Below are 27,956 nucleotides of genomic sequence, written 5' to 3' on the forward strand. Positions count from 1 at the left end.
AACACAGGGAGGTTATTAGAGAAAATTCAAACGTGAATATAATGATTTAGTCTAATAAACACTGAGGTGGACTCTACTACTCAGTGTTTTTATTTGGCTTGAAAATTTTGGTTTAAAAGAGTTTTAATAAAATAGTTTCTTCAGGTAGCTGAAAGTGGAGAAAGTAGACATTAGATTTTTTAATATTTGAGGAGATGTGAGGGGGATATAAATCTCAGTGTATATAAAAGAAGATAATTTTATTTTGTGGTTTTCATCACAGCCTGTACTTTATGATGCTGCTGAATAAATGTGTAATTCAAGTAGGTTTGAGAAAGTAAAAGCAAGAAAGTAAAATGTTAACACTCTAGATTTAGAAAAGAATAGAAATAATCAATAATTATTTAATGAATATATTACTACAGTCAAAGGGAACAACATTGGTCTTAGGTGGAAATCAACTTTTTATTTTTATTGATATTGAAATAGAGCAGTACCTATTTCCTTAAAACCTCTGCATTGAATTTCTACATTAACCTACACATGTTTTGCAAAGAAAAAAAAAATGAATTCTGTGTTGTGTAGGCAAATACAAATATGCAGAAATACTTAATGGCTCCTGCTTTCTGCAGCATAATGGCATCCACTAACTTTGATATCTATTCGCTGTCATTCTGCATGTATCTTGGTTTCAGCCTCTTTCCCTTGCAGTACTGCCCCCTCCCCGAACCAAAATGTTCAGTTCTCTGAGTTCAGATTACCTAGAGAGAATCTGATTTTTTGCCTGTTTCTTTTTAAGTTCATTGCCATTGTTCTTTAGGAAATCTTTCAAAGTAGACCATTTTTTAGGCTATTGAGTCAGAATCCAGCCAGCTGTGAAAGGTAGCTGATGTGAAACGCAGAGGTATAGGTAGTAGGAACCCCTTTGAAGAAAGATGACTGTCAGCCATTCTGAAGCTTCTCTAATGTAGTATGTATAACATTTTAAACATATTCTTACACATCCCTGGCATTTTTTTTTTAATATATCTGCCTGAAGCGTGATAATTTTATGTCTTTAAAATTAGATAGCGAGGGCTACCACTCTTTGGTTAAAAAAGTAAATTAGCTGAAAAACAAAAGATTTTTAGAAGAAATTCTTTTTTACTTTATCCAGAGACTGACAGTGACTAAAAGCTGAGGAATATATTAGCTTTGTTTTATCTTTATATGTTTTTGAGTAAAAAATGGTTCCAAAGAGTTTGATTCCATAATTTTTCTGTAATTATTTACCCTCTACTATTCCAAGAATACTTGAAGCTATTGATTGTAGAGTCAAAATTTTGAAAGATTGGTATCATATAGGCAAAACATAAAAGAAACACAGCAATTCATCAATGTTGCCATTGCCTGAAGAATAGCAGTAACAAAACAAGTAAAATAATAAGATAAACAAGTTTTATTTATGAATGAGTGCAAATCAGACCATTCCTAAATTTCTTGTTTTAGTAATCAATGAAATCGCCTTACTGTTGGGAACCAGGCATACTTCAGTGAAAAGGATAATGAACATCTGTCTTTAAATCTAGACCAGGCCTGGTGGTTCTCACCTATAATCCTAGCACTTTGAGAGGCCACAACGGAAGGATCACTTGAGACTAGAAGTTCGACACCAGCCAGGGCAGCATAGTGAAACTCTGTCTATAAAAAAATTAAAAATTGGCTGGACATGGTGGCTCATGCCTGTAATCCCAACACTTTCGGAGACTGAGGCAGGTGGATCACGAGGTCAAGAGTTCAAGACCAGCCTGGCCAACATGGTGAAACCCCATCTCTACTAAAAATACAAAAATTAGCTGGGTGTAGTGACACTAGCCTATAGTCCCAACTACTCGGGAGGCTGAGGCAGGAGAATCGTTTGAACCGGGAGACAGAGGTTTCAGTGAGCCAAGACTGCGCCATTGTACTCTAGCCTGGATGACAGAGCAAAGCTCCGTCTCAAAAATAAATAAATAAATAAAATTATCTAGGCCTGGTGGTACACGCCTGTAGTTCCAGCTACTCAGGAGGCTGAGGTCAGGGAGGATCCCTTAAGCTCAGGAGTTCGAGGCTACAGTGAGCCATTATCATGCCATTGCATTCCAGCCTGAGTGATAGGGTAAGGCCTTGTCTCAAGGAAAAAAAGATTTGAAATCTATGAAGGGTGTCAAGTAACAATTAACTAAAGAGGTCGATAAGAAGATTGGTGTGTCCTCTTCTATAGATGGTCATTGAATTCATGAACATGTATAGGATAATTCATTTTCTTAGCATGAGTAGTAGGATACTTAATACTATTGAGTTTGATAACATCAGTGATAAACTCAAAGCTTAGTTGTTGAGATAGGAAATAATCTCAATCAGAAGTTTACATGACAGGGGATTTTTCAGTGATAGAGTAAGAAAGAAGGAGATGATAGGAATTAAATCCTTTATTTAGGGAGAGAGGAATACCTCTGTGATTTACAGCTATTTTAGGCGGAAAAGAAGTTGTCTCAGAGGTGACAGCTGATAGAATATCCTATATGGTATGCTCTAAGAATTTGAAAATGAAGGGAAAGAGAGGGAGGATTGCTTGTGAGGGTACCTGTGGAACAAAGTAAGGGGTAGACCACCTTGATAGAGGGAAAAGGTAGTGATTTTTCTTTTTTTTTTTTTTTTGAGACGGAGTCTCACTGTGTCTCCCAGGCTGGAGTGCAGTGGCGCGATCTCGGCTCACTGCAAGCTCCGCCCCCCGGGTTCACGCCATTCTCCCGCCTCAGCCTCCCGAGTAGCTGGGACTACAGGCGCCCGCTACCGCGCCCGGCTAGGTTTTTGTATTTTTAGTATAGACGGGGTTTCACCATGTTAGCCAGGATAGTCTCGATCTCCTGACCTTGTGATCCACCCGCCTCGGCCTCCCAAAGTGCTGGGATTACAGGCTTGAGCCACCGCGCCCGGCCAAGACTATCGCCGGTGCAGGAATCGAGCCCGCGACCTTGGCGTTACCAGCACCACGCTCTTACCAACTGAGCTAACCGACCTCCTGACTGATTTTTCTAGTAGGACAAGTTATAGATGGATAAATTAGTTCTTTGTTAACTAACTTTATTAACCAGAACATCCTTATGGTGAGTTGTGATGTCCAAAAAGGTAATTCAGTTATTGGTTATTGGAGAAATTTCACCAGTTTCATATTTCCTTATGTTTTGTAGTAGTCCATCATGAGACACTGTAAAAAAAAAAAAAAGTTTTTCTAATCATGACTGTGGTGGTATCATGGGGAGTTAATACATAAGAGAATGGCATGCCATAAAGATAAGGAAAAAATGAATTTGAAATTTAAGAAATCTTAACATTTGATTCTTTAGACCTGTAAATGTGTGGGTATAGCAGCAGATATGAATGAGCCATAAAATGGATTTTAATAAAGGACGGGAGTGAGGATAAGAAGAGGATGATTCCACCATATCTTACCAATCAAAAAGGACATATTATTTTTTAACGGTTTACTGAAACCTTTTTTAATATATATATAGGCTATATATATAAAAATATATGTTTATATGTATTTAATAACGTATATTACATATATAAACAAATATATAAACATATATATTTATATGCATATAGCCTATATATATATATAGGCTTTTTTAGAAAACAGTGAAAAATTAGACATTATGATGGCTTAGCTTATAACTCTAGTACTTTAATTATCAGGCTCATAGAAATACATTGCCATTGTTTCCATCATCACACATAATGCTTCCAAAGCACATCCAGTTATTACGAGAAGATAGTGATAAATTAGCTGTGACATAAGTTAATTAAAAATCCCTTTGGTTTATGGCAGAGACTGTCAGCAAACAAAAATATGACCCCAGTCAGTTTTGTGTATTTTATGAAGCATTTAGTAGGGCTGTAACAGGGTACTTTTGAACAGAAATGTACTCTTCAAATATTCAGCCACCTTTTCAAGGTGACTTTTAAATACTACATATTAAAAGTAGGTATTTATTTTATTAGGGGAGGTGATTTATGTAAATTGTGAATTGTTAGATTTTTAATTAATATGTCTCTTATTTTCAGAGTTTATGCGAATTCCATGTGTGGATGCTGGATTGATTTCACCACTGGTGCAGCTGCTAAATAGCAAAGACCAGGAAGTGCTGCTTCAAACGGGCAGGGCTCTAGGAAACATATGTTACGATAGCCGTAAGTGTTGACATCTCAATAATACACATACATTTTTAAGAATTATGATATTCAGACTAATCTGCTTTGGTGTTAGCAGTGACTTTTCTAGGCTAAAACACTAACATGGGCCAGCGTGATTTAGCACTGCTTATTTAGCAGAATTTGTGGAGATTCGAGTCATTGTATTCTTATCTAAGAAATCACAGGAAATAAAATGTTTTCCTCTATTATCACAAATGATATTTTCAGAGGAAATTAAGTCAGTTTCTAAGAAATTGGGGCTTTAAGTTTAGACAAAATACATATGTGCATCTTCTCAATTAGGTTTCATTGAAGTGTTATCTCTGAATGGGAATGCTTATGGACACAATTTTTTAAAGTTTCTACGTCTGTCCAAATACATTTTTAATTACTTGCAATTCAGTAAAACCAATCATAAAAACCATTCTCTTCTCAAAAGCTAGATTGGCCCATTGCATTCGCATTGACTCCATTCCTATTTGTCATATCATTGTCATCCTCACCACCTTCTATAATATACTGTTCTACTAGGCAAAAAGAAAGCAAGAACTGGGGTATGGGTATATTGTAACAGCGTTACAATTTCTACTTCCCCTTTCTACATGTAAACAAAATACAGAAAAATATTTTAAGTATATTTAGCTTAACTAGGCTTATTCTGATTTTCCTTAGAGTTCTATTTGCTGAGCCAAAACACATATTTTATCATTCACCTGTAAAGCCTCCTAGGAATTTAGTTTTATTTCTATAACAAGGATAACTTTTAATGCTTATTTTTCCCATTGAGTGTTTAACTCAAATGAGTTTTATTTTGTTATAAACACACAAGATTTGGCGCTTTTATAATAGGCAGTCCTTCAAAAAGTGATTTATGCATATGAGCCAGAAAGAAAGGACATAAATATATTCATTTATGATATAAGAAAGAAGTAGGGAAAAAGATGGAAACTACAGTTATAACTTATATATAGCAGTAGTGGTAAAGCTAGCCTCATTTATTCTCCTTTTCTTTTTCTGAAATAGGAGTTACAATAGCCATAAGTATTGAAATATCAGTAATTAATCTGAGGACATAGATGTCTTAATATGAATTTTAACTTCAGTTTTCAGTCCCCAATATAGCCTGCAAATCTGCCTATCTGCTCCTTCATTCCAGTTCTTTTTATCATAGGGTATTAGCTTTATTTACAAAATTCTATTGCTTTATGTTTACAATTTTGTGTTTTCTTATTTAGGATTTTTATTAAGCACCATAGTTTATAATATCAACTTTCAAGATTGAATCATTTATTGTATATTTATATGATTAATGTTAGCAGTATATATTAGACCTCAGCTGAGTAGTAGTCAAAGGTTAGTTACATGTACTTGGAGAGTATTGATTATTACTGTTTTTATTGTTACTTTTCTGTGTTTGTTACTAGAATTTAAGGGTACCAAAAGTATTCTTTAAACCTTGTTCATTTTAGTTATTCTTGAATTATACATTGTTTGAACATAGAGAATATTACCTGTTTTGAGAACTTTTGTCCTGGAGTTTTTCCTATTAATAAAATAGGAGAAATACACACAGTGATATTTTGTTTCATATTGCTTTGGTTTTTAATGGGCATAGAGTAATTTTATTTCCTGTGTATTCTAAAGAACCTTGAAGTTAGGGTAATAAATGTCTAGTTAAGATTATTCTTTTGATGAAACTGAAGTCCATTATTATAGTATTTATTATATCTATTTACTTTATCTTATGGGATATACAATATAAAGTTCTATGGATATCCTTTAAGTTATGAAGTTAATTTTTTTCTTATTATAAATATTTATGACCAACTTATCTTCATTTAGTTCAATGGAAGTCATAGCTAAATGATTAATTAAGCATAGTAAATACAGGCCATATTTTTATACTTTTAAACTTTAGTTCAGGAAATGAAGTTTGAAGTCTTAAAAGTGAATGTAAGAAGTGATTTATTACTTACAATAAATCAGGTGATGAAAATGTATTGTGCTATGCTTTCATATGCATATAATTTCCATAGACTGCATGCTTTCTTACCCTTTTATTCAAAATTAAATCCTGTGAACTTCTTAGTGATTTCTCTAGAATGATTGCAGGACAATTACAGTTTTATGCTTGAATTACAAGAATAATATAAAACCCTGTAAATGTGATGGTATGTGGTTGATTGGGGAATTTACTTGAAATGCATTTCTCAATTTATTTTGTGACAACTGGATAGTTTTCCTTTTTAAACAAGTTTTTAGTGGCTTTTATTTTAATTCATCAACCTTCTTCACTCTCGGGAATGTAATGCTTCATTTTTAAAAGGAGTATAGAAAACTACATGATAGCCCTGTGATCAATACAAATAATCTTTTTCTTTCAAATAAAGTATGTTTTAAAGAGTTCATATATTTGTGTTTTATCAAACTTACCTATGGGGCTAATCAGTCGATTTCCGTTTTGTTAATGTACTCCAGATGAATAACTTTTTTAACGTAGGTTTATTCAGTATGATCGTAGGCTTACAGTAGATAGTAAAGTTGATGTAAATAGAAAGTGGTATAAATAATTCACTGTTAGATCACTTCTTGGCCTTTTGGCTAAGATCAAGTGTAGAATTCACTATTGGAGATAAAAATTTGACAAATTCATACATGTTCTATAGATTTTTACTTTGACACATGAAAAGTAAAGCATTTGCTAGCATATTTCAGTTAGCATAGTGTATTTGAAAGGAAGTGAGCTCCAACTGTAGAAAGAATTACCATAAAATCCGTGGAAATCTTTGGAGAAAAACTAGGTCAGATTTCAATTTTACCAGCCTTGACAGTGCCCATTTTAGGAACTTTTCCTAATGAAAGAGAACGGCCTTATGTAATCCTAACTTGAGGTAACAAACTGGCATACTGCTAAATGGGACGGAGTAAAGTTTTGTTGCTGATGAACTTTTGGAATCCCAGTCTCCCTCTTGCATATAGAGATGAAAGAATCACTGGCTGGGAACGTTTTTCATTTAAAATGCTTGATCTTTTTTCTTCCAGAGAGCTGCAAGGCACTTCATTTATGGATTTCTCTTTCGAAGTATCCAAACAGACTTCTGATACAAGCAATATTTTAAAATTCTTCTGCCCTTTAACTTTGCCAAAATAACTCTTTTTATGAGAATTTTGACATCTTTCAGATCAGACAAGAAAGGAAAGTTGTATTTCAATTTGGAAAGAAATAATCAAAATTGTGTGTTTGATGGGATATACCAGGGAATGTGGTTTTAAAGCGCAGTAGTATCATATTTCAGAAATGCATGCCTTTGGCCTGTTTACACTTCCATTTCAAAGGTGTTGTGAAAAAGAGGATTATGTTCTTATATAGCTGTCTTTGTGGCATTCCTCATTTCATTGATTTGTTTATGCAACTGTGCACATTTTAAATTGCTGATATACTTTAATGGCCTTACAGTTTTAAAAAGCTTTTTGTTAAATTCCCATCCTGTATTTATAATTCCTGGGGATAAATTGGTGATTTGAGACTAGTATTCTGTTTGTGGATATTACTGCTTGAGGTAAGGAAATAATTGTTACTTGATCTACTAGTTGAAAGATATTAGTAGAGGCCAGAAGAAAATGATTACATGAAATTAAATATTTGTGCCTTTTTATACACGTAGGAAGAATAATGTGCAAATCAAATAAAGATGTTTTAAAATTAAACAAATATACCTCTTTATAGAAATAAAGTGAATGCTTACTATGTAACTGGTACTATTATTGGAAAGATATGCACACTTAAGCTTATATGATATGCTTGCATACATGAGATAAAAAGTTGTATTCTTCCTCGCTGATGAGTAAATAAATATTAAAATGAGGTGGTAATCAGGCTTGCCAGGGCCAGTGTTTATGACGTGAAATATTGTTTATTCATTGACATCAAGTATATATGGGAAGGATGCTGAAACATATGCATGTATCCATTTGTATATTGGTGATTCTTGTGCTACACTATTTTAATATAAAGGCTTTATATATAAAAATTCTTTATATAAAAATAGTGTAGAAGGAATCATAGTTCTTACTGCAAATGCTGAAAAATAGTTACCAATAATTCTACAATATTTTATCATGTAAGTTGGTCAGAAAAGTATATATTAATATAATGCAGACATACTTTGAAATCGCCAAAGTAATCAAAGTATATTTGCAACAGTTATATTCAAAATGTAACTATTTATATCCATCATTTAAAATAAATGCTTATTTCAGTGATATCAATTAGGTTATTTGATGAGTTATATTAGTTACGTTATTAAAGTCTCATGTAAGTCTTTGTATTTACTCTATTTTCTGTGTTACTCAGTTTTAGAATAAAATAGAATTATCAGTCAATAAGTAGCATAAAAATAAGATTCTTCAGTTTTCATCAATCTGTTGTATTTTATGAGTTTTATTATTTAAGTACATCATGTATATAAGAATATACAACAATATGTTACTGCTACTTTTAAAGATAGTAGTTATGACTGTTATCACGTGAAAGCATTCCACTATAAAGACATTCTAAATATAGATTGAAGTAGGTGTTGTTTTGTAACACTGTCGTAAGCTCTAAAAACAAGCATATGCCATTAAAGAACTTTTTAAATGGTAGAGAAAGTAAAATGAACAAAGGAACACAACTTGAGGACAATTACAGAGCACACATTATATGTATTTTTTTATCAGAATGAAAATAAATAAGAATATTAACTGTAGCTGTTTTTTAAAGAAATTAACCAAATAGTGCATTACTTAGAAAAGAATTCGTTTACAAATTAATATAATTATAAATGTATAAAATTTTAATATAACCCCTAGAAAGTGGATATTGCAAATGAATGTGATTTACAGCTCTACCATTCACTAAGTTGTCATTTAATTTTTCTGATTTTAGTTTCCTTATTAGTAAAGTAAATTTGTTTGGATTAAATATGTTTATATGAAAAGTGTGTGACTCAATGTAATACATACAGCAACATAGAAAAGATATTTACGTAAAGATATTAAAGCCAGAAGCCATATAAAGAGAGGCAAAGATAAATCTGGTGGGAAGCAAGGATAATATGCTTAACTGTGTGTAAGCACTGATTTCACTTGAGCTTCTTGGCAGCTTATGTGGAAAAAAAAAACTTGATATACCTTGTAATTTTTATTTTATTATAGAAAGGAATATTTTAGTTCTTTAATCAAAAAACTTTTGAGACAAAATAGTAGGAGGGACTTATCAGGGTGTCATTAATACCCCAAATGATTCTGTGCACATACCTAGTTACAATATGTAAGGATATTTACTGGCATTACAGTGTCCCTAGTGACTGTTCTACAAAAGTTGCCCAGATGTTTTCCATGTGATTGTTTCTTGTACTAATCTTCAACAGAATCTGGGAAATAATACTGAGAACATTACAGAAGGTTGTTGTATTTGGGTAGTATATCCCAAGTGTGTTGTTTTTTGGTGGCTAAACTTGCTTAAACGATTCGGTTTAAAAATTTGAAAAAGTTTTGACTTTAATATATTTCCTAGTTCATTTTAAAACCAGAATACAATTCTGGTTTCCATTCATTGTACTTTGTCCTTTTCTCTCTCTTGTGTGATATATCAAGTTGTATTTCTTGAGATCAAAAACCATGTTTATCTTTGATTTTTGAGCCCAGTATCAGTTTGATGGAAACCTGACTAGCATGAAAGTGAGTATTTTAAAATACCACTTTAGTTGTGGTACACAAATCTGTACATATGTTAGAATTGCTTAGAACCATGCATGGCCATACACATACACTAATGCATGTAAAAACTGATGAAATATGAATAAGGTCCAACATTGTACCAATGTCAGTGTCCTGGTTGTGCTATTGCTTAGTAGAGTTATGCAGTGTTACCATTGGAAGAAGCTGGATAAAAGATATATGAGACCTTTTTGTGTTTTTTTTTTCTTTTTTTTTAAATAACTTCTTGTGAGCCTCTAATTACTTCTAAATAAAAAGTTTTAAAACTTCACCTATCCAGAAAGCATATATATTCTCTTCTCTATGGGAAATGACCTTGTTGTTTCAGCAGTACCTGAGGTGTAGGAGGTGGGGGTAGCAGGTATATATACACATACACACAAAAATTTAAAGCGTAGCTCACAGCAATAATTTTAATGAGTTTGTGCAATTAATGTGAAAGACAGAATTCCCTGTAATTTTTTCTCCCTCCAAATTGGACTTTTATGGAAAAAAAAATCAACAAAAACCTAACAGCCCTAAAATAAGTTTTAGGGAGTAGGAATTCATATTTTTGGGGTTAGGACCCAGGGACAACAGCAGAGTAAATTTCTTAGAAGGGGAATAACTGATAGGGAAATAATATAGACCAAAAAAGTGAAATTATGAACTCAAGTAAACAAGTTGGTGTTAAAATGAGAAAGGACATTTCTGCCATAGAGAAAAAAGAAGATAAATGAAAGTATTGAAAAAACCTTAATTAGTAAAGAGGGCACTCAAAGGTGTTTCTGGGTATAGTTCTATCTTCCCAGTAAGGTAGACGTCAAGCTCATCTGTTAATAAAAGTCAGCACCAGAATGATGGTAGGAAGTGTGTGGTTTTGGGGGCAAGTTCAGAATTGGGGCTGTGGAACATATGAATCATGAAGATATGATTTTTTAAAATAGCCAAATAGTAATACAGGTGTGCTATGGTAGAGATCTTGATTGTGCATCCATTAATGTATAGTGTGCACTTAAAATGTCTGTAGGCTAAGGAATTATTTTGACTTTATATGTGGACAGGAAGGAGCCTCTGAAAGTAACTTGAAGAAATTGATATTTTCAGTTTTGTAGCATCATATAGTCTAGTTTTGGAATGGACAGAGATGTGAGGCAGAGATTTCAGGAAGCCGTTATAGGAGGCCAAGTGTGGTGTGGTAAATAGTGACTGCGGCAGAGAGAACGGAATTATAATGTGAAGTGAGAGACAGTACTCAGATAGTTATCAGTTTGGCTGGTTCTTACATAGCGCTGTACCAGGTTTAAGCAATGTTAAGTACTCTATCTCTTCAGATAGTTTATACTTTGAGAAACTATGATCTTTCCATTTTTGTACTTGGTATTAAATTTAAATCCCTCTTTTATTAAATGGTATTCAGAAATGCAAGATTCTATAAAGTTTACCTTAAAAATTGTAGGACAAAGAACACATATTACTGCTTTTTTTCCCATGCTTGATTACTTTCCAACTACTATTTTATAAAAAGCTGATGTCTTAGGGAATACATGAAATAGTAATTTCTGAGTCATTGTTCTTAATTTTATAGATACGAAAGTAGAAGCAACCTGTGAGAGAGTATTGCATATACCAAAAATATTAGATGATTTTTCTTGGATTCAGTAAGAAGTCATATATGATTGCCTTCCCCTGCCCCACCTCACCCCCATTCTCTGAGTCAGGAGGCTGAATGGCTTTAGAATTTTCCTTTCCTTATTAACAGGACTTAGGTAGGGTGGGAAAAGTCTAATTATAGAGGCCTATTTGGGGGTTTAAAAACATTTTTGGTCTAGATCTGTTTTTTCTCCTTACCTTTACCACTCTCATTTCACCTATTAAAATTTAGATATGTGAAACGTAAGATTTCCAGTTTGCTTGTTGAAACCCTATCAACACATATTATCCACTGCTCTTTTTAATGGGGTTTTGTTTAAATTTTTTTAATTTTCTTATTTGTAAACAAGTTGAAGTACTGAGAACTTTCTCAACTTTTGATCAACGTTTTCCTTGCTACAAGTAGGGTTCATTTTCCTTGGTGGTGAGGAAATATGAAAAATAAATGCTAGTAAAAGTGAATAATTCAGGGCCAGGCATAGTGGCTCGCACTTGTAATCCCATAATTCTGGGAGGCCAAGGCAGGTGGATCACTTGAGATCAGGAGTTCAAGACCAGTCCAGTCAACATGGTGAAACCCCATCTCTTATTTAAAAAGAAAAAACTAACCAGGCATGATGGCATATACCTGTAATTCCAGCTTTGGGAGGCTGGGGCATGAGAATTGCTTGAACCCAGGAGGCAGTGATTTGAGATCACAGCATTGTACTCCAGCCTAGGTGACTGAGTAAGACTGTCTCAAAAAAAAAAAAAAAAAAGTGAATAATTTACATTTTTCCTGCTGAGTAAAATGTTTTTACCCTTTGAGAAACTATGCTGTCGTCAGTTCAGATTAAATTCTATATCATAACTATATATACATTTTACATTTGCTCACACACGTATATATAGTCTAGTATAATTTAAGTATGAAGTAGTTTGGTACAAAAACAGCTTTTATATTTACAATATTTATAAAAGCTTTTGATCTTGAACAATTGGAGTAATAAATTGGAACAATAAATTACATACATTATTATTTAAATGCTATGTAAAATTCACTTTCGGTAATTTTTGGAAATAATTGAGTTAAATGACTTTATGATTTGTTTATAAACTAAAGATATTCAGTCTTTTGCTAATAAAATGATACAGAAATATAAAAATATAGGAAGTAAAGAAAGCTTTAGCCATTTCTTTAGGAAATGTATTGCGATTTATGAATCCTTTATTAGATAAAGGGTTTTTTAAAAAGTAGAATTATTGAACAATTTAAACTGATGTGAGAAATCTGTTGGACTACAGAAATTAATACTAGTATCAGCAGGCACACCAAAAACTGTGTCCATCAAATGCTGGGCCATAACCTCATTTTATGCTGTATCCTTGGTACTAGTGCTTTGGGAAATGAAAGATTTAATTCATTTTCTTTTCCTGATCTGGCATTACAAGTGTAAATGTATATACACCTTGAAGTTTTCCCACCTAAATGCAGGTTTTTAAACCTGAATATAATATCAGAAAATTGCAAGTTGCATACTTCTCTTCTGATATGTGTGCACTTAACAGTCATGGTGGCTTTTTCTTCATGACTCACTTTTGTAATTTTACTTATGTAATATGTTATAGCTTTTGCTTTTATATCTAGTCTTTCAGGGATTTTGCCTGAATCTGGAAGGTGAATAAATTGTGTTTTGAGTTTTAGAAATGATATTGGTGAGCTTTTTTATTTGAATGCTGAAAACATTCAATTATGTCTAAGGTATGTAATGGAAATTCACTGTTGGCAAAATTATAGGGGGAAATGTAAGCATTAGAATTTAATTTTCTTTCCTAGTAGACTTCATAAATACATTTTAACTTTGTCTTGAAAAACATCGTAGGGTCTGGATGTGGTGGCTCACAGCTGTGATCCTAACATTTTCGGAGGCTGAGATGAGAGGATCACTTGAGCCCAGGAGTGCAAGATTAGCCTGGGCAACATAGCAAGATCCCATCTCTACAAAAAATAAATTTAGCTGTGCATAGTGGAGCACTTCTGTAGTCCTGCTACTCAGGAGACTGAGGTAGGATGACATGAGCCTGGGAGTTCAAAGCCGCAGGGAGACATGATTGTGCTACCACACTCCATCCTGGGTGACAGAGCAAGACCTTGTCTGAAAACAACAACAAACACAATGTAGGTATGTCTATTACTGTTTCCCTGCTCCAGGAACTTGGCAAAATTAAAAGCAGTATATTTAATAGGAATGGAAAAAAAGTCTTCATAATCATGCAGATCAGAATGGCCACTATTTCAGACTTAGAAAAATACGTTGCTGCTCATGATTTACATCACTGGCTTTTAATCTCTTTGAGTGTGAAAACTTCCTTTTTAACACCACAAGTTATTGTTCTCCCCCTTTGAGGATGTAGGTCACATATTTTATAGTAATGACTATACTTACAAATGTATGTACTGAGAAGATATGAAATAATGAGTAAATGCCAGGAAATTTTCTGTGTCTTTGTATTCTTTGGTGTATACGTACAACGATTTAATCCACAAATATTGATTGAACAAACTCTGTTTAGGGGACACTGCCTGTGATGGGGATTATGGGGGGAAATATGAGTAAGACGTCTCTATCCTTGTGAGGCTTTCACAGGAGGAGGTAGATAATAAACAAATACTACAGAAAAGATATTTATAGATCGTGATGATTGACATCAAGGGAATACAAAAGGTGATGTATAATAATGGAGTGTATTTGAGTGTGAAGAAAGTTCTCTCTGTGGATGTTAATTAAGCTGAGGTCTGGAAAATGAGAATGAGCTAGCTAAGAAAAGAGGAAGAATATTCCTTATAGAAGTGTAGTAATTGAGCTAAGTGTGGTGGCTCACATCTGTAATCCCAGAACTTTGGGACCCCAAGGCTCAAGGATTGCATGAGGCCAGGAGTTTGAGACCAGCCTGGCCAACACAGCGAGACTCTGTCTCTACAAAATAAAAAATGAACCGTTATGGTGGTACGTGTCTGTAATCCCAGCTACTCTGGAGGCTGAGGTGGGAGGATCACTTGAGCCCAGGAGTTCTAGGCTGCAGTGAGCCATCACACCACTGCACTCCAGCCTAGATAACAGTGAGACCCTCTCTCAAAAAAAAAAAAAAGTGTAGTAATTGTAAAGCCCTGAGAGGGGAAGGGATTTGGTAGAAATTCAGAAAGGAAACCAGGGTATGTGAGATACTATGAACAGGGAGTTTTGTGTGATAAAGTTCAAGAAACAAAAGTGTAGATGATAGAAAACCTTGTGAATCATCTTAGAAGTAGTGAGAAGTTGTTGAAGGCAAGAAGTGACATGACCTGATTTGGATTTTAAAAACATCACTGTTGGAGCTGCATGGAAAAGGAGTTGAGAAGGATGGAAATTAAGAGTTAAGAAGGGAAGCATTGAGACTAATTGAAAGACTTTTGTAATTGTCCAGGAACAACATGATGGTAACTTGGATTAAGTTATGGTAGTGTGGAAAGAGGAGGAACTTGGAAAGTGTTTAGAGTGATGGATTGGATTGGGAATATGAGAAAGGGAGAAATCAAGAGTGATTTCTAGGACTTGAGTACCTGGACAGAAGATGGGGCAATTTGCCGATGTAGGAAAGAACAGAGGTTGTTTTTTATTTCTGGGTTTTTCAGTTATTGCTGCTTTTTATTTTGTTTTGCTGCAGGCATTATTAAGTCTGAGATTCTTCGCAGAGGCACAAGAAGAAATGGCACATAGGCAATTTCAATATCTTTATATTCTTTTACATTTGGGGAATAAACATTCAAAAAGTTAAAGTAATCTCCTGCATTTAGCAAAATGTTAACTGTTTCTTAGATAGAATATGTAGATTCAAGGGAACCAAGAGAAATTAGAAAGCTTAAGTGAATAAAGCTACCTTGAAGTCATAGTTTTTTATGTAGGAGGGAATTTAAAAGTCATCTTAGCCACCCCTGCCAAATTTTATAGATAAAAAACTGAGACCTGAAAATTCAAGTGACTTTTCAGAATCCACAGTTAAATTGGTGATAGTGTTGATCTAAAAACCAGGTCTCAGGTTCATTGTTTCTGTAAATATATCTGAGGAAGTTACCACTGTCGAATACATAAATGCACTGTCATTAAATACATTTATGCTTCAATGTGAATAATTCTGAGTATGCGGGTTTTGGAATATGTTTTACGGATTTTACTAAAAGCTGTTCTTAAGCCAACATTTTGTTTAATTTGTTTAAAGATCACAAAAATAAAATTAACCTAATTGAAAGAACATAGAGTAGAACCAAGTGATGGAGGAAAAACTTTTTACATTTTTCCAAGTATAAAAGCTTTATTTAAAAAATATATATATATATGATGTGAGGGCTGGGTGTAGTGGCTCACGCCTGTGATCCCAGCATTTGGGGGAGGCCAAGGCTGGAGGATCACTTGAGGACAGGAGTTTGAGACCCACCAGAGCAACATAAAGAGATGCCATCTCTACAAAAAAGTAAAAGAATTAGCCTGGCGTGGTGGCACACACCTGTAGTCCCAGCTACTCCAGAGGCTGAGACTTGAGCCCAGAACGTCAAGGCTGCAGTGAACTCTGATCAGGCCACTGCATTCCAGCCTGAGTGACAGAGCAAGACCCTGTCTCAAAAAATAAAATAATACTGTCCTAATTGTTCTGAATAAATTTGCTCTTTCCTGTGATAGTGATATAAGGAATTTATACACATCTAATATTTTTTAAAATGTAATTTTATCACTTTTGTTCAATTTTTCTGATTGTTAATATGCCCTTTTAAATATATCTAATTTATTGGCACAGCAAAGTAAGCTTTTCAATTTAGTAGCTCTCTAACAAAATATTTTCTCATTCTGTGCTTTAAGTGAAATAGAACGGGGATGAAAGTGGCAAAACCATATAAACATGTCCATGAGCAGCAAAAAAGTCTTTAGTGACCTGAGAAACCTTAACATAAACAGTAAGAAGCAAATAATAGGACAGAAACGAACAGATTCTTTACTCAGAATGTTTGTCATCTGAAGTGAATACTAAGTGATTGTTCTCTTTCTCTCTTTTTTCAACATAATATGAGTCAGTTAATAAGTAATATATATGTAGTATGGTTTAGCTAATATATATGTGATATGGTTTAGATTTAGCTCACCCAAATCTCATATTGAATTCCCCCATATTGTGGGAGGGACCCAGTGGGAGGTAATTGAATCATGGGGGCAGATCTTTCCCATGCTGTTCTCATGATAGTAAGTCTCATGAGATCTGATGGTTATTATAAGGGGGAGTTTTTGCACACAAGCTCTCTTTGCCTGCTGCCATCCATGTAAGACATGACTTGCTTCTCCTTGCCTTTGAAGCCATGATTGTGAGGCTTCCCCAGCCACATGGAACTGTAAGTCCAATTACACCTCTTTCTTTTGTAAATTGCCCAGTCTTGGGTATGTCTGTATCAGCAGTGTGAAAACAAACTAATACAATAAATTGGTACTGGGAGTGGGGCGCTGTGGAAAAGATACCCGAAAATGTGGAAGTGACTTTGGAACTGGGTAACAGGCAGAGGTTGGAGCAGTTTGGAGGGCTCAGAAGAAGACAGGAAAATGTAGGCAAGTTTGGAACCCTACAGACTTGAATGACTTTGCCCAAAATGCTGATAGTGATATGGACAATAAAGTGCAGGCTGAGGTGGTCTCAGATGGAAAAGAAAAACTTGTTAGAAACTAGAGCAAAGGTGATTCTTGTTATGTTTTAGCAAAGAGACTGGCAGCATTTTGCCCCTGCCCTAGAGATTTGTGGAACTTTGAACTTGAGAGACGATTTAGGGTATCTGGCGGAAGAAATTTCTAAGCAGCAAAGCATTCAAGAGATGACTTGGGTACTGTTAAAAGCCTTCAGTTTTTAAAGGAAAGCAGCATAAAAGTTTGAAAATATGCAGCCCGACTATGTGACAGAAAAGAAAATTCCATTTTTCTGAGGAGAATTTCAAGCCAGCTGCAGAAATCTGCTTAAGGAAGGAGGAACAGAATGTTAATCCCCAAGACAATGGGGAAAATGTCTCCAGGGCGTGTCAGAGGTCTTCACAGCAGCCCCTCCCCTCACAGGCCTGGAGGCCTAGGAAGAAAAGATGGTTTTGTGGGCCAGGCCTAGGGCCTGCTTGCTCTGTGCAGCCTAGGGACTTGGTACTCTGCATTCCAGCCACTCCAGCCATACCGAGCAGGGGCCAAGGTACAGCTCAGGCTGTGGTTTCAGAGGGTGGAAGCCCCAAGCCTTGGCAGGTTCTACGTGGTGTTGGGTGCACAGAAGTCAAGAATTGAGTTTGGGAACCTCCACCTAGATTGCAGGAAATGTATGGAAACACCTGGTTAGCCAGGCAGAAGTTTGCTTCAGGGGTGGGACCCTCATGGAGAACCTCTGCTAAGGCAGTGCAGAAGGGAAATGTGGGATTGGACCCCCAAACAGAGTCCCTACTGGGGCATCACTAATGGTAGATCCATTGATGGCTTGCACCATGCACCTGGAAAAGCTGCAGACACTCAACGCCAGCCCATGAAAGCAACCAGGATGGGGGCTATACCCTGCAAACCAGAGGGCAGAGCTGCCCAAGACCATGGGAACCCACCTCTTGCATCAGCATGACTTGGACATGAGACATGGAGTCAAAAGAGGTCATTTTGGAGCTTTAAGATTTGACCACCCTGCTGGATTTCAGACTTGCATGTGGCCTGTAACTCCTTTGTTTTGGCCAGTGTGTCCCATTTGGAATGGCTGTATTTATCCAATGCCTATAGCCCCATTGTATCTAGGAAGTAACTAACTTGCTTTTGATTTTACAGGCTCATAGGCAGAAGGGATTTCCCTTGTCTCACATGAGACTTTGGACTGTGGACTTTTGAGTTAATGCTGAAATGAGTTAAAACTTTGGGGGAGTGTTGGGAAGGAATGATTGGTTTTGAAATGTGAGGACATGAGATTTGGGAGGGGCTGGGGTGGAATGATATGATTTGGCTGTGTCCCCATCCAAATCTCATCTTTAATTCCCATGTGTTGTGGGAGGGACCCAGTGGGAGGTACTTGCATCATGGGGGCAGGTCTTTCCTGTGCTGTTCTCATGATAGTAAGTCTCACGAGATCTGATAGTTACCATAAGGGGGAGTTTTCCTGCACAAGCTCTCTTTGCCTGCTGCCATCCATGTAAGATGTGACTTGCTCCTTGTTGCCTTCTGCCATGATTGTGAGGCTTCCCCAGCTATGTGGAACTATAAGACCAATTAAACTTCTTCTTTTTGTAAATTGCCCAGTCTTGAGTATGTCTTTATCAGCAGCATGAAAACAAACTAACACTGTATGTATCACCTAATCTTGATTAATTGAGATCCATATTATGCACTGCTTTATAATGAGAAAGGAATGGAGCTATGCCAGATTGTTTTGAGTTGGTATGTATTTCAGGAAATCATAAATAAATGAGAATGATGAGCAGTTTTCTTAAAGGTGACTTTATGTTAAAATTGATTGACTAACAACCAAGCCTCCAGGTAAAATATTTAATTTTTTATGAGTGAGATCAATTGCATTATTTTTACGTGAAGATCTATATTTAACAATCCTTATTTCTTTTAGCCTTGAACTTTTTTCATCATTTTATGATTTGTATGATTATGTTATTGTTAAATTAATTAGAAAAGTTACACATTTAAAATTTGTTTCATAGAATGGGGCCGATTCTTTTCTGTAGCTCTGTTGATTTCAGAGAAGGAGAAGCCCTATGTTTACCTGTATAAATCAGAAAGTTCCACTTCAGTTTGATATGCATGGACTGAAGTCCTCTTATACACTCAGGTATACACTTATTGTTTTAAGAATTTTTCATTTTTACAGTGTATTAGTCTGTTTCACATGCTAATCAAGACATATCCAAGTCTGGGTAATTCATAAAGAAAAAGAAGTTTAATAGACTCACAGTTTCACGTAACTGGGAAGGTCTCACAATCATGGTGAAAGGTGAAGGAGGAGTAAAAGTGTGTCTCACATGGCGGCAGGCAAGAGAGCTTGTGCAGGGGAACTGCCCTTTATAAAACCATCTGATTTCGTGAGACTTATTCACTGTCACAAGAACAGCACAGGAAAAACAAGCCCCCATGATTCAATTACCTCCCACTGGGTCCCTCCCATGACACGTGGGGATCATGGGAGCTATAAATCAAGATGAGATTTGGGTGGGGACACAGCCAGACCGTATCATACAGTATATGAAAACTTCTTAAATATAATTTTTCAGTGGCACATCATTCTTTTAATGCTTAATAACCATATACTCACAAATACACACTTACAGTATGATCTAGCTGTTTTATTCCTAGATACTTGCCCAAAGACTTATACATGAATGTTCAATGCAGCATTATTCACAGTAGCCTAAAACTAGAAACAACCCAATGTCCATCAGTATATTTGAGTGGATAAAAGATATAGTGGTTTATCCAAACAGTGGAATACTATTTAGCAATGAAAAAATACTTATATACGTGATGACATGGATGAATCTCAAAATCATTAGATTGAGTGAAAATAGACACGTAAAAGAATACTTACAGCTTGAAGTCATTTCTATAAAATGCAAACTAATCTATACTGACAGAAAACAGTGGTTACCTGGGACCAGAGGTGGAGGGAAAGATGGGTTACGAAAGGACTTGAGGGTTCTTTTGATTGTGATGAAAATGCTTAGTATGTTGATTGTGGTGTTGGTTCCTAAGGTATATAGAGCTGTCAGCACTCATCAGTTACACACTTTATGTAGTTTATTTTACCTACATTTTTCCTCAGTAGAGCTAATAAGGAAGGGAATCTAATTAGAATCTAAACAGAAAGGTGCACAATTTTTGTTTCTTTTTACATACATGTTAAATTGCAATAAGGGCTTGAAAGACACTCTGGAAAGCATGGCTATGAATCTCTTTCTGATTCCTCCAGGTAAAAGTAATTTCCTTATTTGTGCTTCCATTTTACTCTGAATACTTAATTGTGTTCACTGCTTAAATTATATGTTTTCCCTCACACTTCCCTCTTTTTCCTGTCACCCAGATAAAACTGAAATGTCTATCTTTGTATTCTCAGGACCTAGTTCAATGTGTGCAACATAGTAAGCATTCAGAAAAGTGATAAAGGAGGGAGAGAATGCTAATTTGGTTGCAGATTTTGAGATATATTGATGAAACTGACTATGTAATACATTTCATTAATCAGTATTTAAAATAAGGAAATTTTACTCCTATTAAACAGGATTTAACTTAGATTACAAGTGAACTAGAGAAAAATGTGTTAATTTTACCATGTAAATCTACCTGTTGTGGATTCATTATTTATAGATATTAGGTGAATGTATTCATGTTTATTATGAACATTTTATTCCTGTGCAGTTTCATATAAACCCCTTTCTCCTTTTTTCTCCATTCATTCCTCCAAAAGAGGTATAGTCTCTTCTCTGTGCTTCTATAACACACCGTAAAAATTGTTTTAGAGCTTTTTTTTTTTTTTTTTTAACGGAGTCTTGCTCTGTCACCCTGGCTGGAGTGCAGTGGCGCGATCTCGGCTCCCATCTCACTGCAACCTCCACCTCCTGGGTTCAAGCGATTCTCCTCCCTCAGCCTCCCAAGTAGCTGGGACTACAGGCGCATGCCACTATGCCCATCTAATTTTTGTAGTTTTAGTAGAGATGGGGTTTTGCCATGTTGGCCAGACTGGTCTCAAACTCCAGACCTCAGGTGATCCACCTACCCCAGCCTCTCGAAGTGCTGGGATTACAGGAGTGAGCGGTCACACCCAGCCATATTGAAGCTTTTATTTTGTTTACTACTCTGTCTTCCTCATTGGAATAGAAACTCTTTGAAACAAGGTCTTATATTGCTGTTTGTGTCTACTGTACCTGACACAAAGGTTAAGTTAAAACTTAATAAGCATCTGTTCTGTCATTGTGAATGTGTGGATTTATTCCTAGTTTTATCAGTTTTGTTTTATATATTCTGAAGCTCTGTTTATAGGTATTTGTATATCATTTGGGATTGTTATACTTTTTTTTTTTTTTTTTTTTTGAGACAGAGTCTCTCTGTGTCACACAGGCTGGAGTGCAGTAGCAGGATCTCGGCTCACTGCAAACTACATCTCCTGGGTTCAAGTGATTCTCCTGCCTCAGCCTCCTGAGTAGCTAGGATTACAGGCATGTACCACCATCCCCAGCTAATTTTTTTTTTTTTTTTTTTGTATTTTTAGTAGAGGCAGGGTTTTACCACGTCAGGCCAGGCTCGTCTTGAACTCCTGACTTCAAATGATCCACCTGCCTCAGCCTCCCCAAATCCTGGGATTACAGGTGTAGGATTGTTGTATCTTCTTGTTGAATTAACCCTTTTGTTGTTTTATAATGTCCCTCTTTTATCCCTGATAATACTGCTTATTTTTTATTTTTTATTTTTTTAGATGGAGTCTTGCTCTGTTGCCCAGGCTGGAGTGCAGTGGTGCGATCTTGGCTCACTGCAACCTCCACCTCCCAGATTCAAGTGATTCTCATGCCTTACCCTCCCAAGTAGCTGGGATTATAGACACACGCCACCATGCCTGGCTAATTTTTGTATTTTTAGTGGAGATGAGTTTTCACTGTGTTGGCCAGGCTGGTCTCAAACTCCCACCTTGACCTCCCAAAGTGTTGGGATTACAGATATGAGCCTCCATGCCCAGCCAGTACCGCTTGTTCTGATGTCTACTGTGTCTGACAGTGTAGACACATGAGTTTTCCTTTGATCAGTGTTTGCATGATATATCTTTTAGCAACCTTTTCTTTTTATTATTATTTAATATTCTTAAAGTGGATTAATTATAGACAGCATGGTTGGGTCTTGCTTTTTTACCCAATCTGACCATCTCTCCCTTTTAAGTGACATTTAGATTATATGTATTTAATGTGATCTTTCTGTGGTTGGCTTGAAATCTACCATCTTCCTAGTTGTTTCTTTTTTTCCTCCCACAAAGGTGGGTTTATTTGTGAACCTAGTTCTTTTCTGATAGTCTGAACTGTTCTTTGTTCCTCTTTCCCTCTCTGTCCACAGTCTTTTGGATTCTTCACATTTATCTCCATTACTGGTTTCTTGTGGTTTTTGTTTTTGAGGTGGAGTCTTGCTCTGCCACCCAGGCTAGTGTGCTGTGGCGCAATCTTGGCTCACTGCAACCTCCACCTCCTAGGTTCAGGTGATTCTCCTGTCTCAGCCTCCTGAATAGCTGGAACTGTAGGTGCACACCACCATGCCCAGCTAATTTTTATGTTTTTTAATAGAGATGGGGTTTCACCATATTGGCCAGGCTGACCTCAAACTCCTGACCTGAAATGATCTGCCTGCCTTGGCCTGCCAAAGTGCTGAGATTACAGACATGAGCTCCTGTGCCCAGCCCATTATTGGCTTCTTTTGCCTCTTTGTAAGTTTTTAGTGGTTGCCCTGTGGCTTGCAATATTTATTCCTAACTTATCACAGTTTATCTTCAAATATTATGTCATATTAGTTTAATAACCTTACTGTATACTTCCAGTTCCTCCCTTCCATCTTTTATGCTTTTGTCTTCTATTTCATTTTTACATATGTTAGAAATCCCAAATACATTGATGTAATTTTTACTTAAAAATTTGACTCATGGTCTTGCTGTGTTGCCCAGGCTGGTGTGTAGTTGTGCAATCATGGCTCACTGTAACCTTGAACTCCTGGGCTCAAGTGATTCTCTCATCTCAGCCTTCTGAGTAGCTAGGACTACAAGTGCATGCCACAGTGCCTGGCTAATTTCTTTTTTTCCTTTTCTTTCATTTTTTCCTTTTGAGTAGAGACAGGTTCTCACTATGTTGCCCAGGCTGATCTCAACCTCCTGGCCTCAAGAAATCTTCCTGCCTTGGCCTCCCAAAGTGCTGAGATTATAGGCTTGAGCCACTGTACCTGGCCTGTTTTTACTTTAGACAGTCAATTATCTTCTAAAAATAGGAGAAAAACTGTCATCTGTTAACATACTTTTATCATTTTCAGTGCACTACATTCTTTGGGTAGATCCAAATTTTTGTCTAGTATACCTCTAACTGAAAAACTTTTACTAACGTTTTTTGCATAACAGGTTTGTTGCAATGAATTATCTCTTCTGTTTGCTTGAAGCAATTTTACTTAACCTTACTTATTGGCAGATATTTTCACTGGGTGTAGAATTCTAGGTTGGACTTTAAAGATGTTATTTCATTGTCTTCTAGCTTGCATAGTTTTTGATGAGAAGTCTGCTTTATTTCTTATTTTTTCTCTTCTTTTTTTTCCCCCTTCTGGCTGCCTTTAAAAGATTCCCTCTCTCTCCCCCTTTCTCCCTCCCACCCTTTTTCCCTCGTTTGTTTTCAGCAGCTGGCTATGATAGGTCTAGGTGTGTTTAGTTGCTTTGCTTTCCTTGGAGTTCTCTAAGTCTTAATAGATTTGTAGCATGATGTCTTTCATTTTTGGAAAAATTTTCGGTCATTAACTCTTAAAATATTTTTTCTACCCTGTTCTCTAGCACTTCATGCTCTGAAATTCCAGGTACAGTAGTTCTACCTTATCCACAAAGGATACATTCTGAGACCCTCAGTGAACACTTGAAACCAAGGGTAGTACCAAACCTGTATATGTCATGTCTTTTTTTAATATATTTTCACACCGGTAATAAAGTTAAACCATGAATTAGGCATGGAAAGAGATTAATACAATAACTAATAGAACAGTTATAACCATATGTCAGCATCACTGCTCTTACACTTTGAGGCCATTAAGTAAAATAAGGGTTACTTGAACACAAGCACTGCGATAGTGTGACAGCTGATCTGACAGTTACTTAAGTGACTAATGGGCAGGTAGTGTATCCAGCATGAATACACCGGGCAAAGTTGGAGAGTTCATGATTTGAATGTGATGGTGTTAAGATTTCTTGTTACTCAGAACAGCATGCAGTTTAAAACTTTATTTTTTTATTTCTGGAATTTTTGTATTATTTTCGTGCTAGCATTGAGCATGGGTAACTGAAACTGCAGAAAGTCAAACTATGGATGAAGGGAGACTACTGACTACTATACACTTAGGGTAGACTATTTGCTGTTTTCTTTCCTTCAGCTCTTGGGTGCTCTGGGTTACCCCACTCCTACTTGTTTAGTTTGTTCATGTTTTAGTTTGTGTAATTTCTATTGATCTATGAGTTCACTGAGTCTTTTCTTGGTTTTGTTGAGTCTGCTATTCAACCTGTTGAAATAATTCTTTGTGTTGCTCCTTTCTAGCATTTCCATTTAACTTTCCTGTAGTCTCCATTTTTCTCCAAATTTTCACATCTGTTCATGGATATTATTCACTTTTTCCACTAGATCCTGTAATATAGTCATCATAGTTACTTTAAAGTCCCTGTATGATAGTTTTAACATCTGGCAACCTGTGAGTTTTGTTGGTTTCATCTTTGGACAGTGAGCTATTTTTTTCTTAAAATGCATCTCAACTTTTTATTGCAGCTGGATATTATTGTAGGAAAACAGCTTAACAGTACTTAATCTCTGGAATTGAGCACACTTCCTTTTATTTTAGGGTGTTCGCATACGGTAAAGGTCAGGCCAGTGTAGTCGGGAGTTGAACTAGGTTCACATATTGTTGTTGCTCACCTTACTTCAGTGCAGTATGTTCTTCAGATTCCTTTAATAGTTAGCTGTTCTTACTTTATGCTTAGAGTATGGGTGCTGGAGGACTTTCCTTAGTGTTCTTGCTTTGCCTTCAGGCTTGGACCCGTTCCCGCACAACTGTGGGCTTTTTCAATGCTCTTGCTCCTCTCCCAGTGGTAAATTGTTGTTAACAAGGAACATTACTATTACAATTAGCCTGTAGAGCAAAATCCCATTTCTAAACAATACCCAATTAAAAAAAAAAAAGAAAGAAAGAAACTTAAATATTTCACAATGTTGTATTATATTGTATTATATGAAGTGGTGTATTAGTTTCCTAGGGCTGCTGTAACAAAGTACCACAAACCAGGTGGCTTAAAATAAGAGAAGTTTGTTGTTTCACAGTTCCAGAGGTTATAAGTCTGAAATCAAGATGCTCACCAGGGCATGCCTCCCTCTGAAACCTATAGGGGAGGAGGACATTTTTGCCTCTTCGTAGCTTCTGGTGGCCCCAGGTGTTCTTTGGCTTATGGTAGCATAACTGTAATCCTTGACTCTGTCTTCACATGGCATTCTCCTCTGTGCATCTCCCTCCTCTTATAAGGACACAAGTCATATTGAATTAAAGATCTGCCCTACTCCAGTAGGACCTCACCTTAACTAATTATATCTACAATGACCCTGTGTCCAAATAAGGTCACATGCTGAGGTATTAGGGATTAGAACTTAAACATAGATTGAGGGAGGGCACACAGTTTAACCCATAATAAGTAGAAATGACATCTGTGTCTCCAGAACATTACTCTCATATCAGTAACATCTCCTACAGAAAAAGATACTAAACTACAGAATATAAAAGCCAGGCTAAGAATACACTAACATATTAGAAATATTTTTGATACTTGATTCCTTTTTAATTCAGATAAACTTAAAGATGCAACTCAGTTTTTAAAAATCACATTTTAATATGAAATTTACAAACTCTATCCCATTTGTCACTAAATTGGAACATTCTTCACACACAATTCTGGTAAAAAATAATTTAGTCATTTCCTTAACTTGTGATATGATAGTTTTGGAATTTTTCATTAATATTTCTCATTTAGCTTTATAAGACATCTAGATTTTCTAATGTGTGGCTAGTGTACACTGAGAACCAGTGGGCTGAAGTTTAAAATGTAGGACTGTAGCCTCAGTTATAAAATCAACTGATATTGACTACAAAGACTGAAAGTAGTATTTGTGTCCTTACATTTAAAATGAATCTAATTTGTCTTGCCCATTGCTTTAAAATCCTTGTTCAGAATATATCATACATGTTCAAAATCTATCATAATAAACTGTTTGTTCTTGGAGACTAAAAAGTGGGATACCAGTAGAGTCTAAAGGAAAAACTGTAATTTTACCAAGTTAAAAGATTATATAATTTGTTCATTTTATTTTTTTTATTTCAATAGGCTTTTGGGGAATAGATGGTGTTCAGTTACATGAATAAGTTCTTTAGTGGTAATTTCTGAGATTGTGGTGCACGCATCACCCGAACAGTGTACACTGTACCGAATGTGTCTTTTATCCCTCACCATGCCCCACTCTTTCCCCCAAGTCCCCAGAGTCCAATGTATCATTCTTAAGCCTTTGCATCTTCATAGCTTAGGTCCCACATGAGTGAGAGCATACAATGTTTGGTTTTCCATTCCTGAGTTACATCACTTAGGATAATAGTCTCCAGTTCCATCCAGGTTGCTGCAAATGCCATTATTTAGTTCCTTTTTATGGCTGAGTAGTATTCCATGGTGTATATCTATATACCACATTTTCTTTGTCTACTCGTTGATTGATAGGCATTTGGGCTGGATCTATATTTTTGCAGTTGCAAATTGTGCTGCTATAAACATGCACATGCAAGTATCTTTTTTTGAATAATGACTTCTTTTCCTCTGGGTAGATACCTCGTAGTGGGATTGCTGGATCAAATGGTAGGTCTTCTTTTACGCTTTAAGGAATCTCCACACTGTTTTCCTTGGTGATTATACTAGTTTACATTCCCACCAACACTGTAAGTGTTTTCATTTCACCACATTCACACCAACATCTATTTTTTGATTTTTTGCATGTGGCCATTCTTTTAGGAGTGAGGTGGTATCACAGTGTGGTTTTGGTTTGCATTTTCCTGATCATCAGTAATGTTGAACATTTTTTTCATATGCTTCTTGGCTATTTGTATATCTTTTAAGAATTGTCTATTCATGTCCTTAGCTCACTTTTTGATGGGATTGTTTTTTTCTTACTGATTTCTTTGTAGATTTAGGATGTTAGACCTTTGGTGGGTATATAGATGGTGAAGATTTTCTCCCACTCTGTGAGTTGTCTGTTAACTCTGCTGATTATTTCTCTTGCTGTGCAGAAGTTTTGTTGTTTAATTAAGTCCCATTTATTTATCTTTGTTTTTGTTGCTTTTGGGTTCTTAGTCACAAAGTCTTTGCCTAAGCCAATGTCTAGAAGTGTTTTTTCGATGTTGTCTTGTAGAATCTTTATGGTTTCAGGTCTTAGATTTAAGTCTTTGATCCATCTTGAGTTGATTTTTGTATAAAGTAAGAGATGGGGTTCCAGTTTTATTCTTCTACATGTGGCTTGGCAATTATCCCAGCACCGTTTGTTGAATAGGGTGTCCTTTCCCCACTTTGTT

The 27,956-nt window shown here is 35.9% G+C and overlaps 1 protein-coding gene, 1 non-coding gene and 1 pseudogene across 7 annotated transcripts in view; 2 read left to right on the forward strand and 1 right to left on the reverse strand.

Moving 5' to 3' along the window:
• The window catches only part of RAP1GDS1 (Rap1 GTPase-GDP dissociation stimulator 1), a 172,965-nt gene that overhangs the window by 75,152 nt on the left and 69,857 nt on the right, over window positions 1–27,956 (forward strand). For all 6 annotated transcript variants that reach the window (XM_025385352.1, XM_025385354.1, XM_025385355.1 and 3 more), the window contains exon 4: window positions 4,069–4,194. In XM_025385352.1, coding sequence (XP_025241137.1) covers window positions 4,069–4,194 — 126 coding nt within the window. The remainder of the gene's footprint in view (window positions 1–4,068; window positions 4,195–27,956) is intronic.
• On the reverse strand, window positions 2,947–3,020 carry TRNAT-GGU. Its single transcript has one exon. It is a non-coding gene; the product is annotated as a tRNA-Thr (tRNA).
• On the forward strand, window positions 6,779–6,931 carry LOC112625662 (annotated as a pseudogene).

This window comes from Theropithecus gelada, chromosome 5, assembly GCF_003255815.1.
Source record: "Theropithecus gelada isolate Dixy chromosome 5, Tgel_1.0, whole genome shotgun sequence".
Taxonomy (NCBI): Eukaryota; Metazoa; Chordata; class Mammalia; order Primates; family Cercopithecidae; genus Theropithecus; species Theropithecus gelada.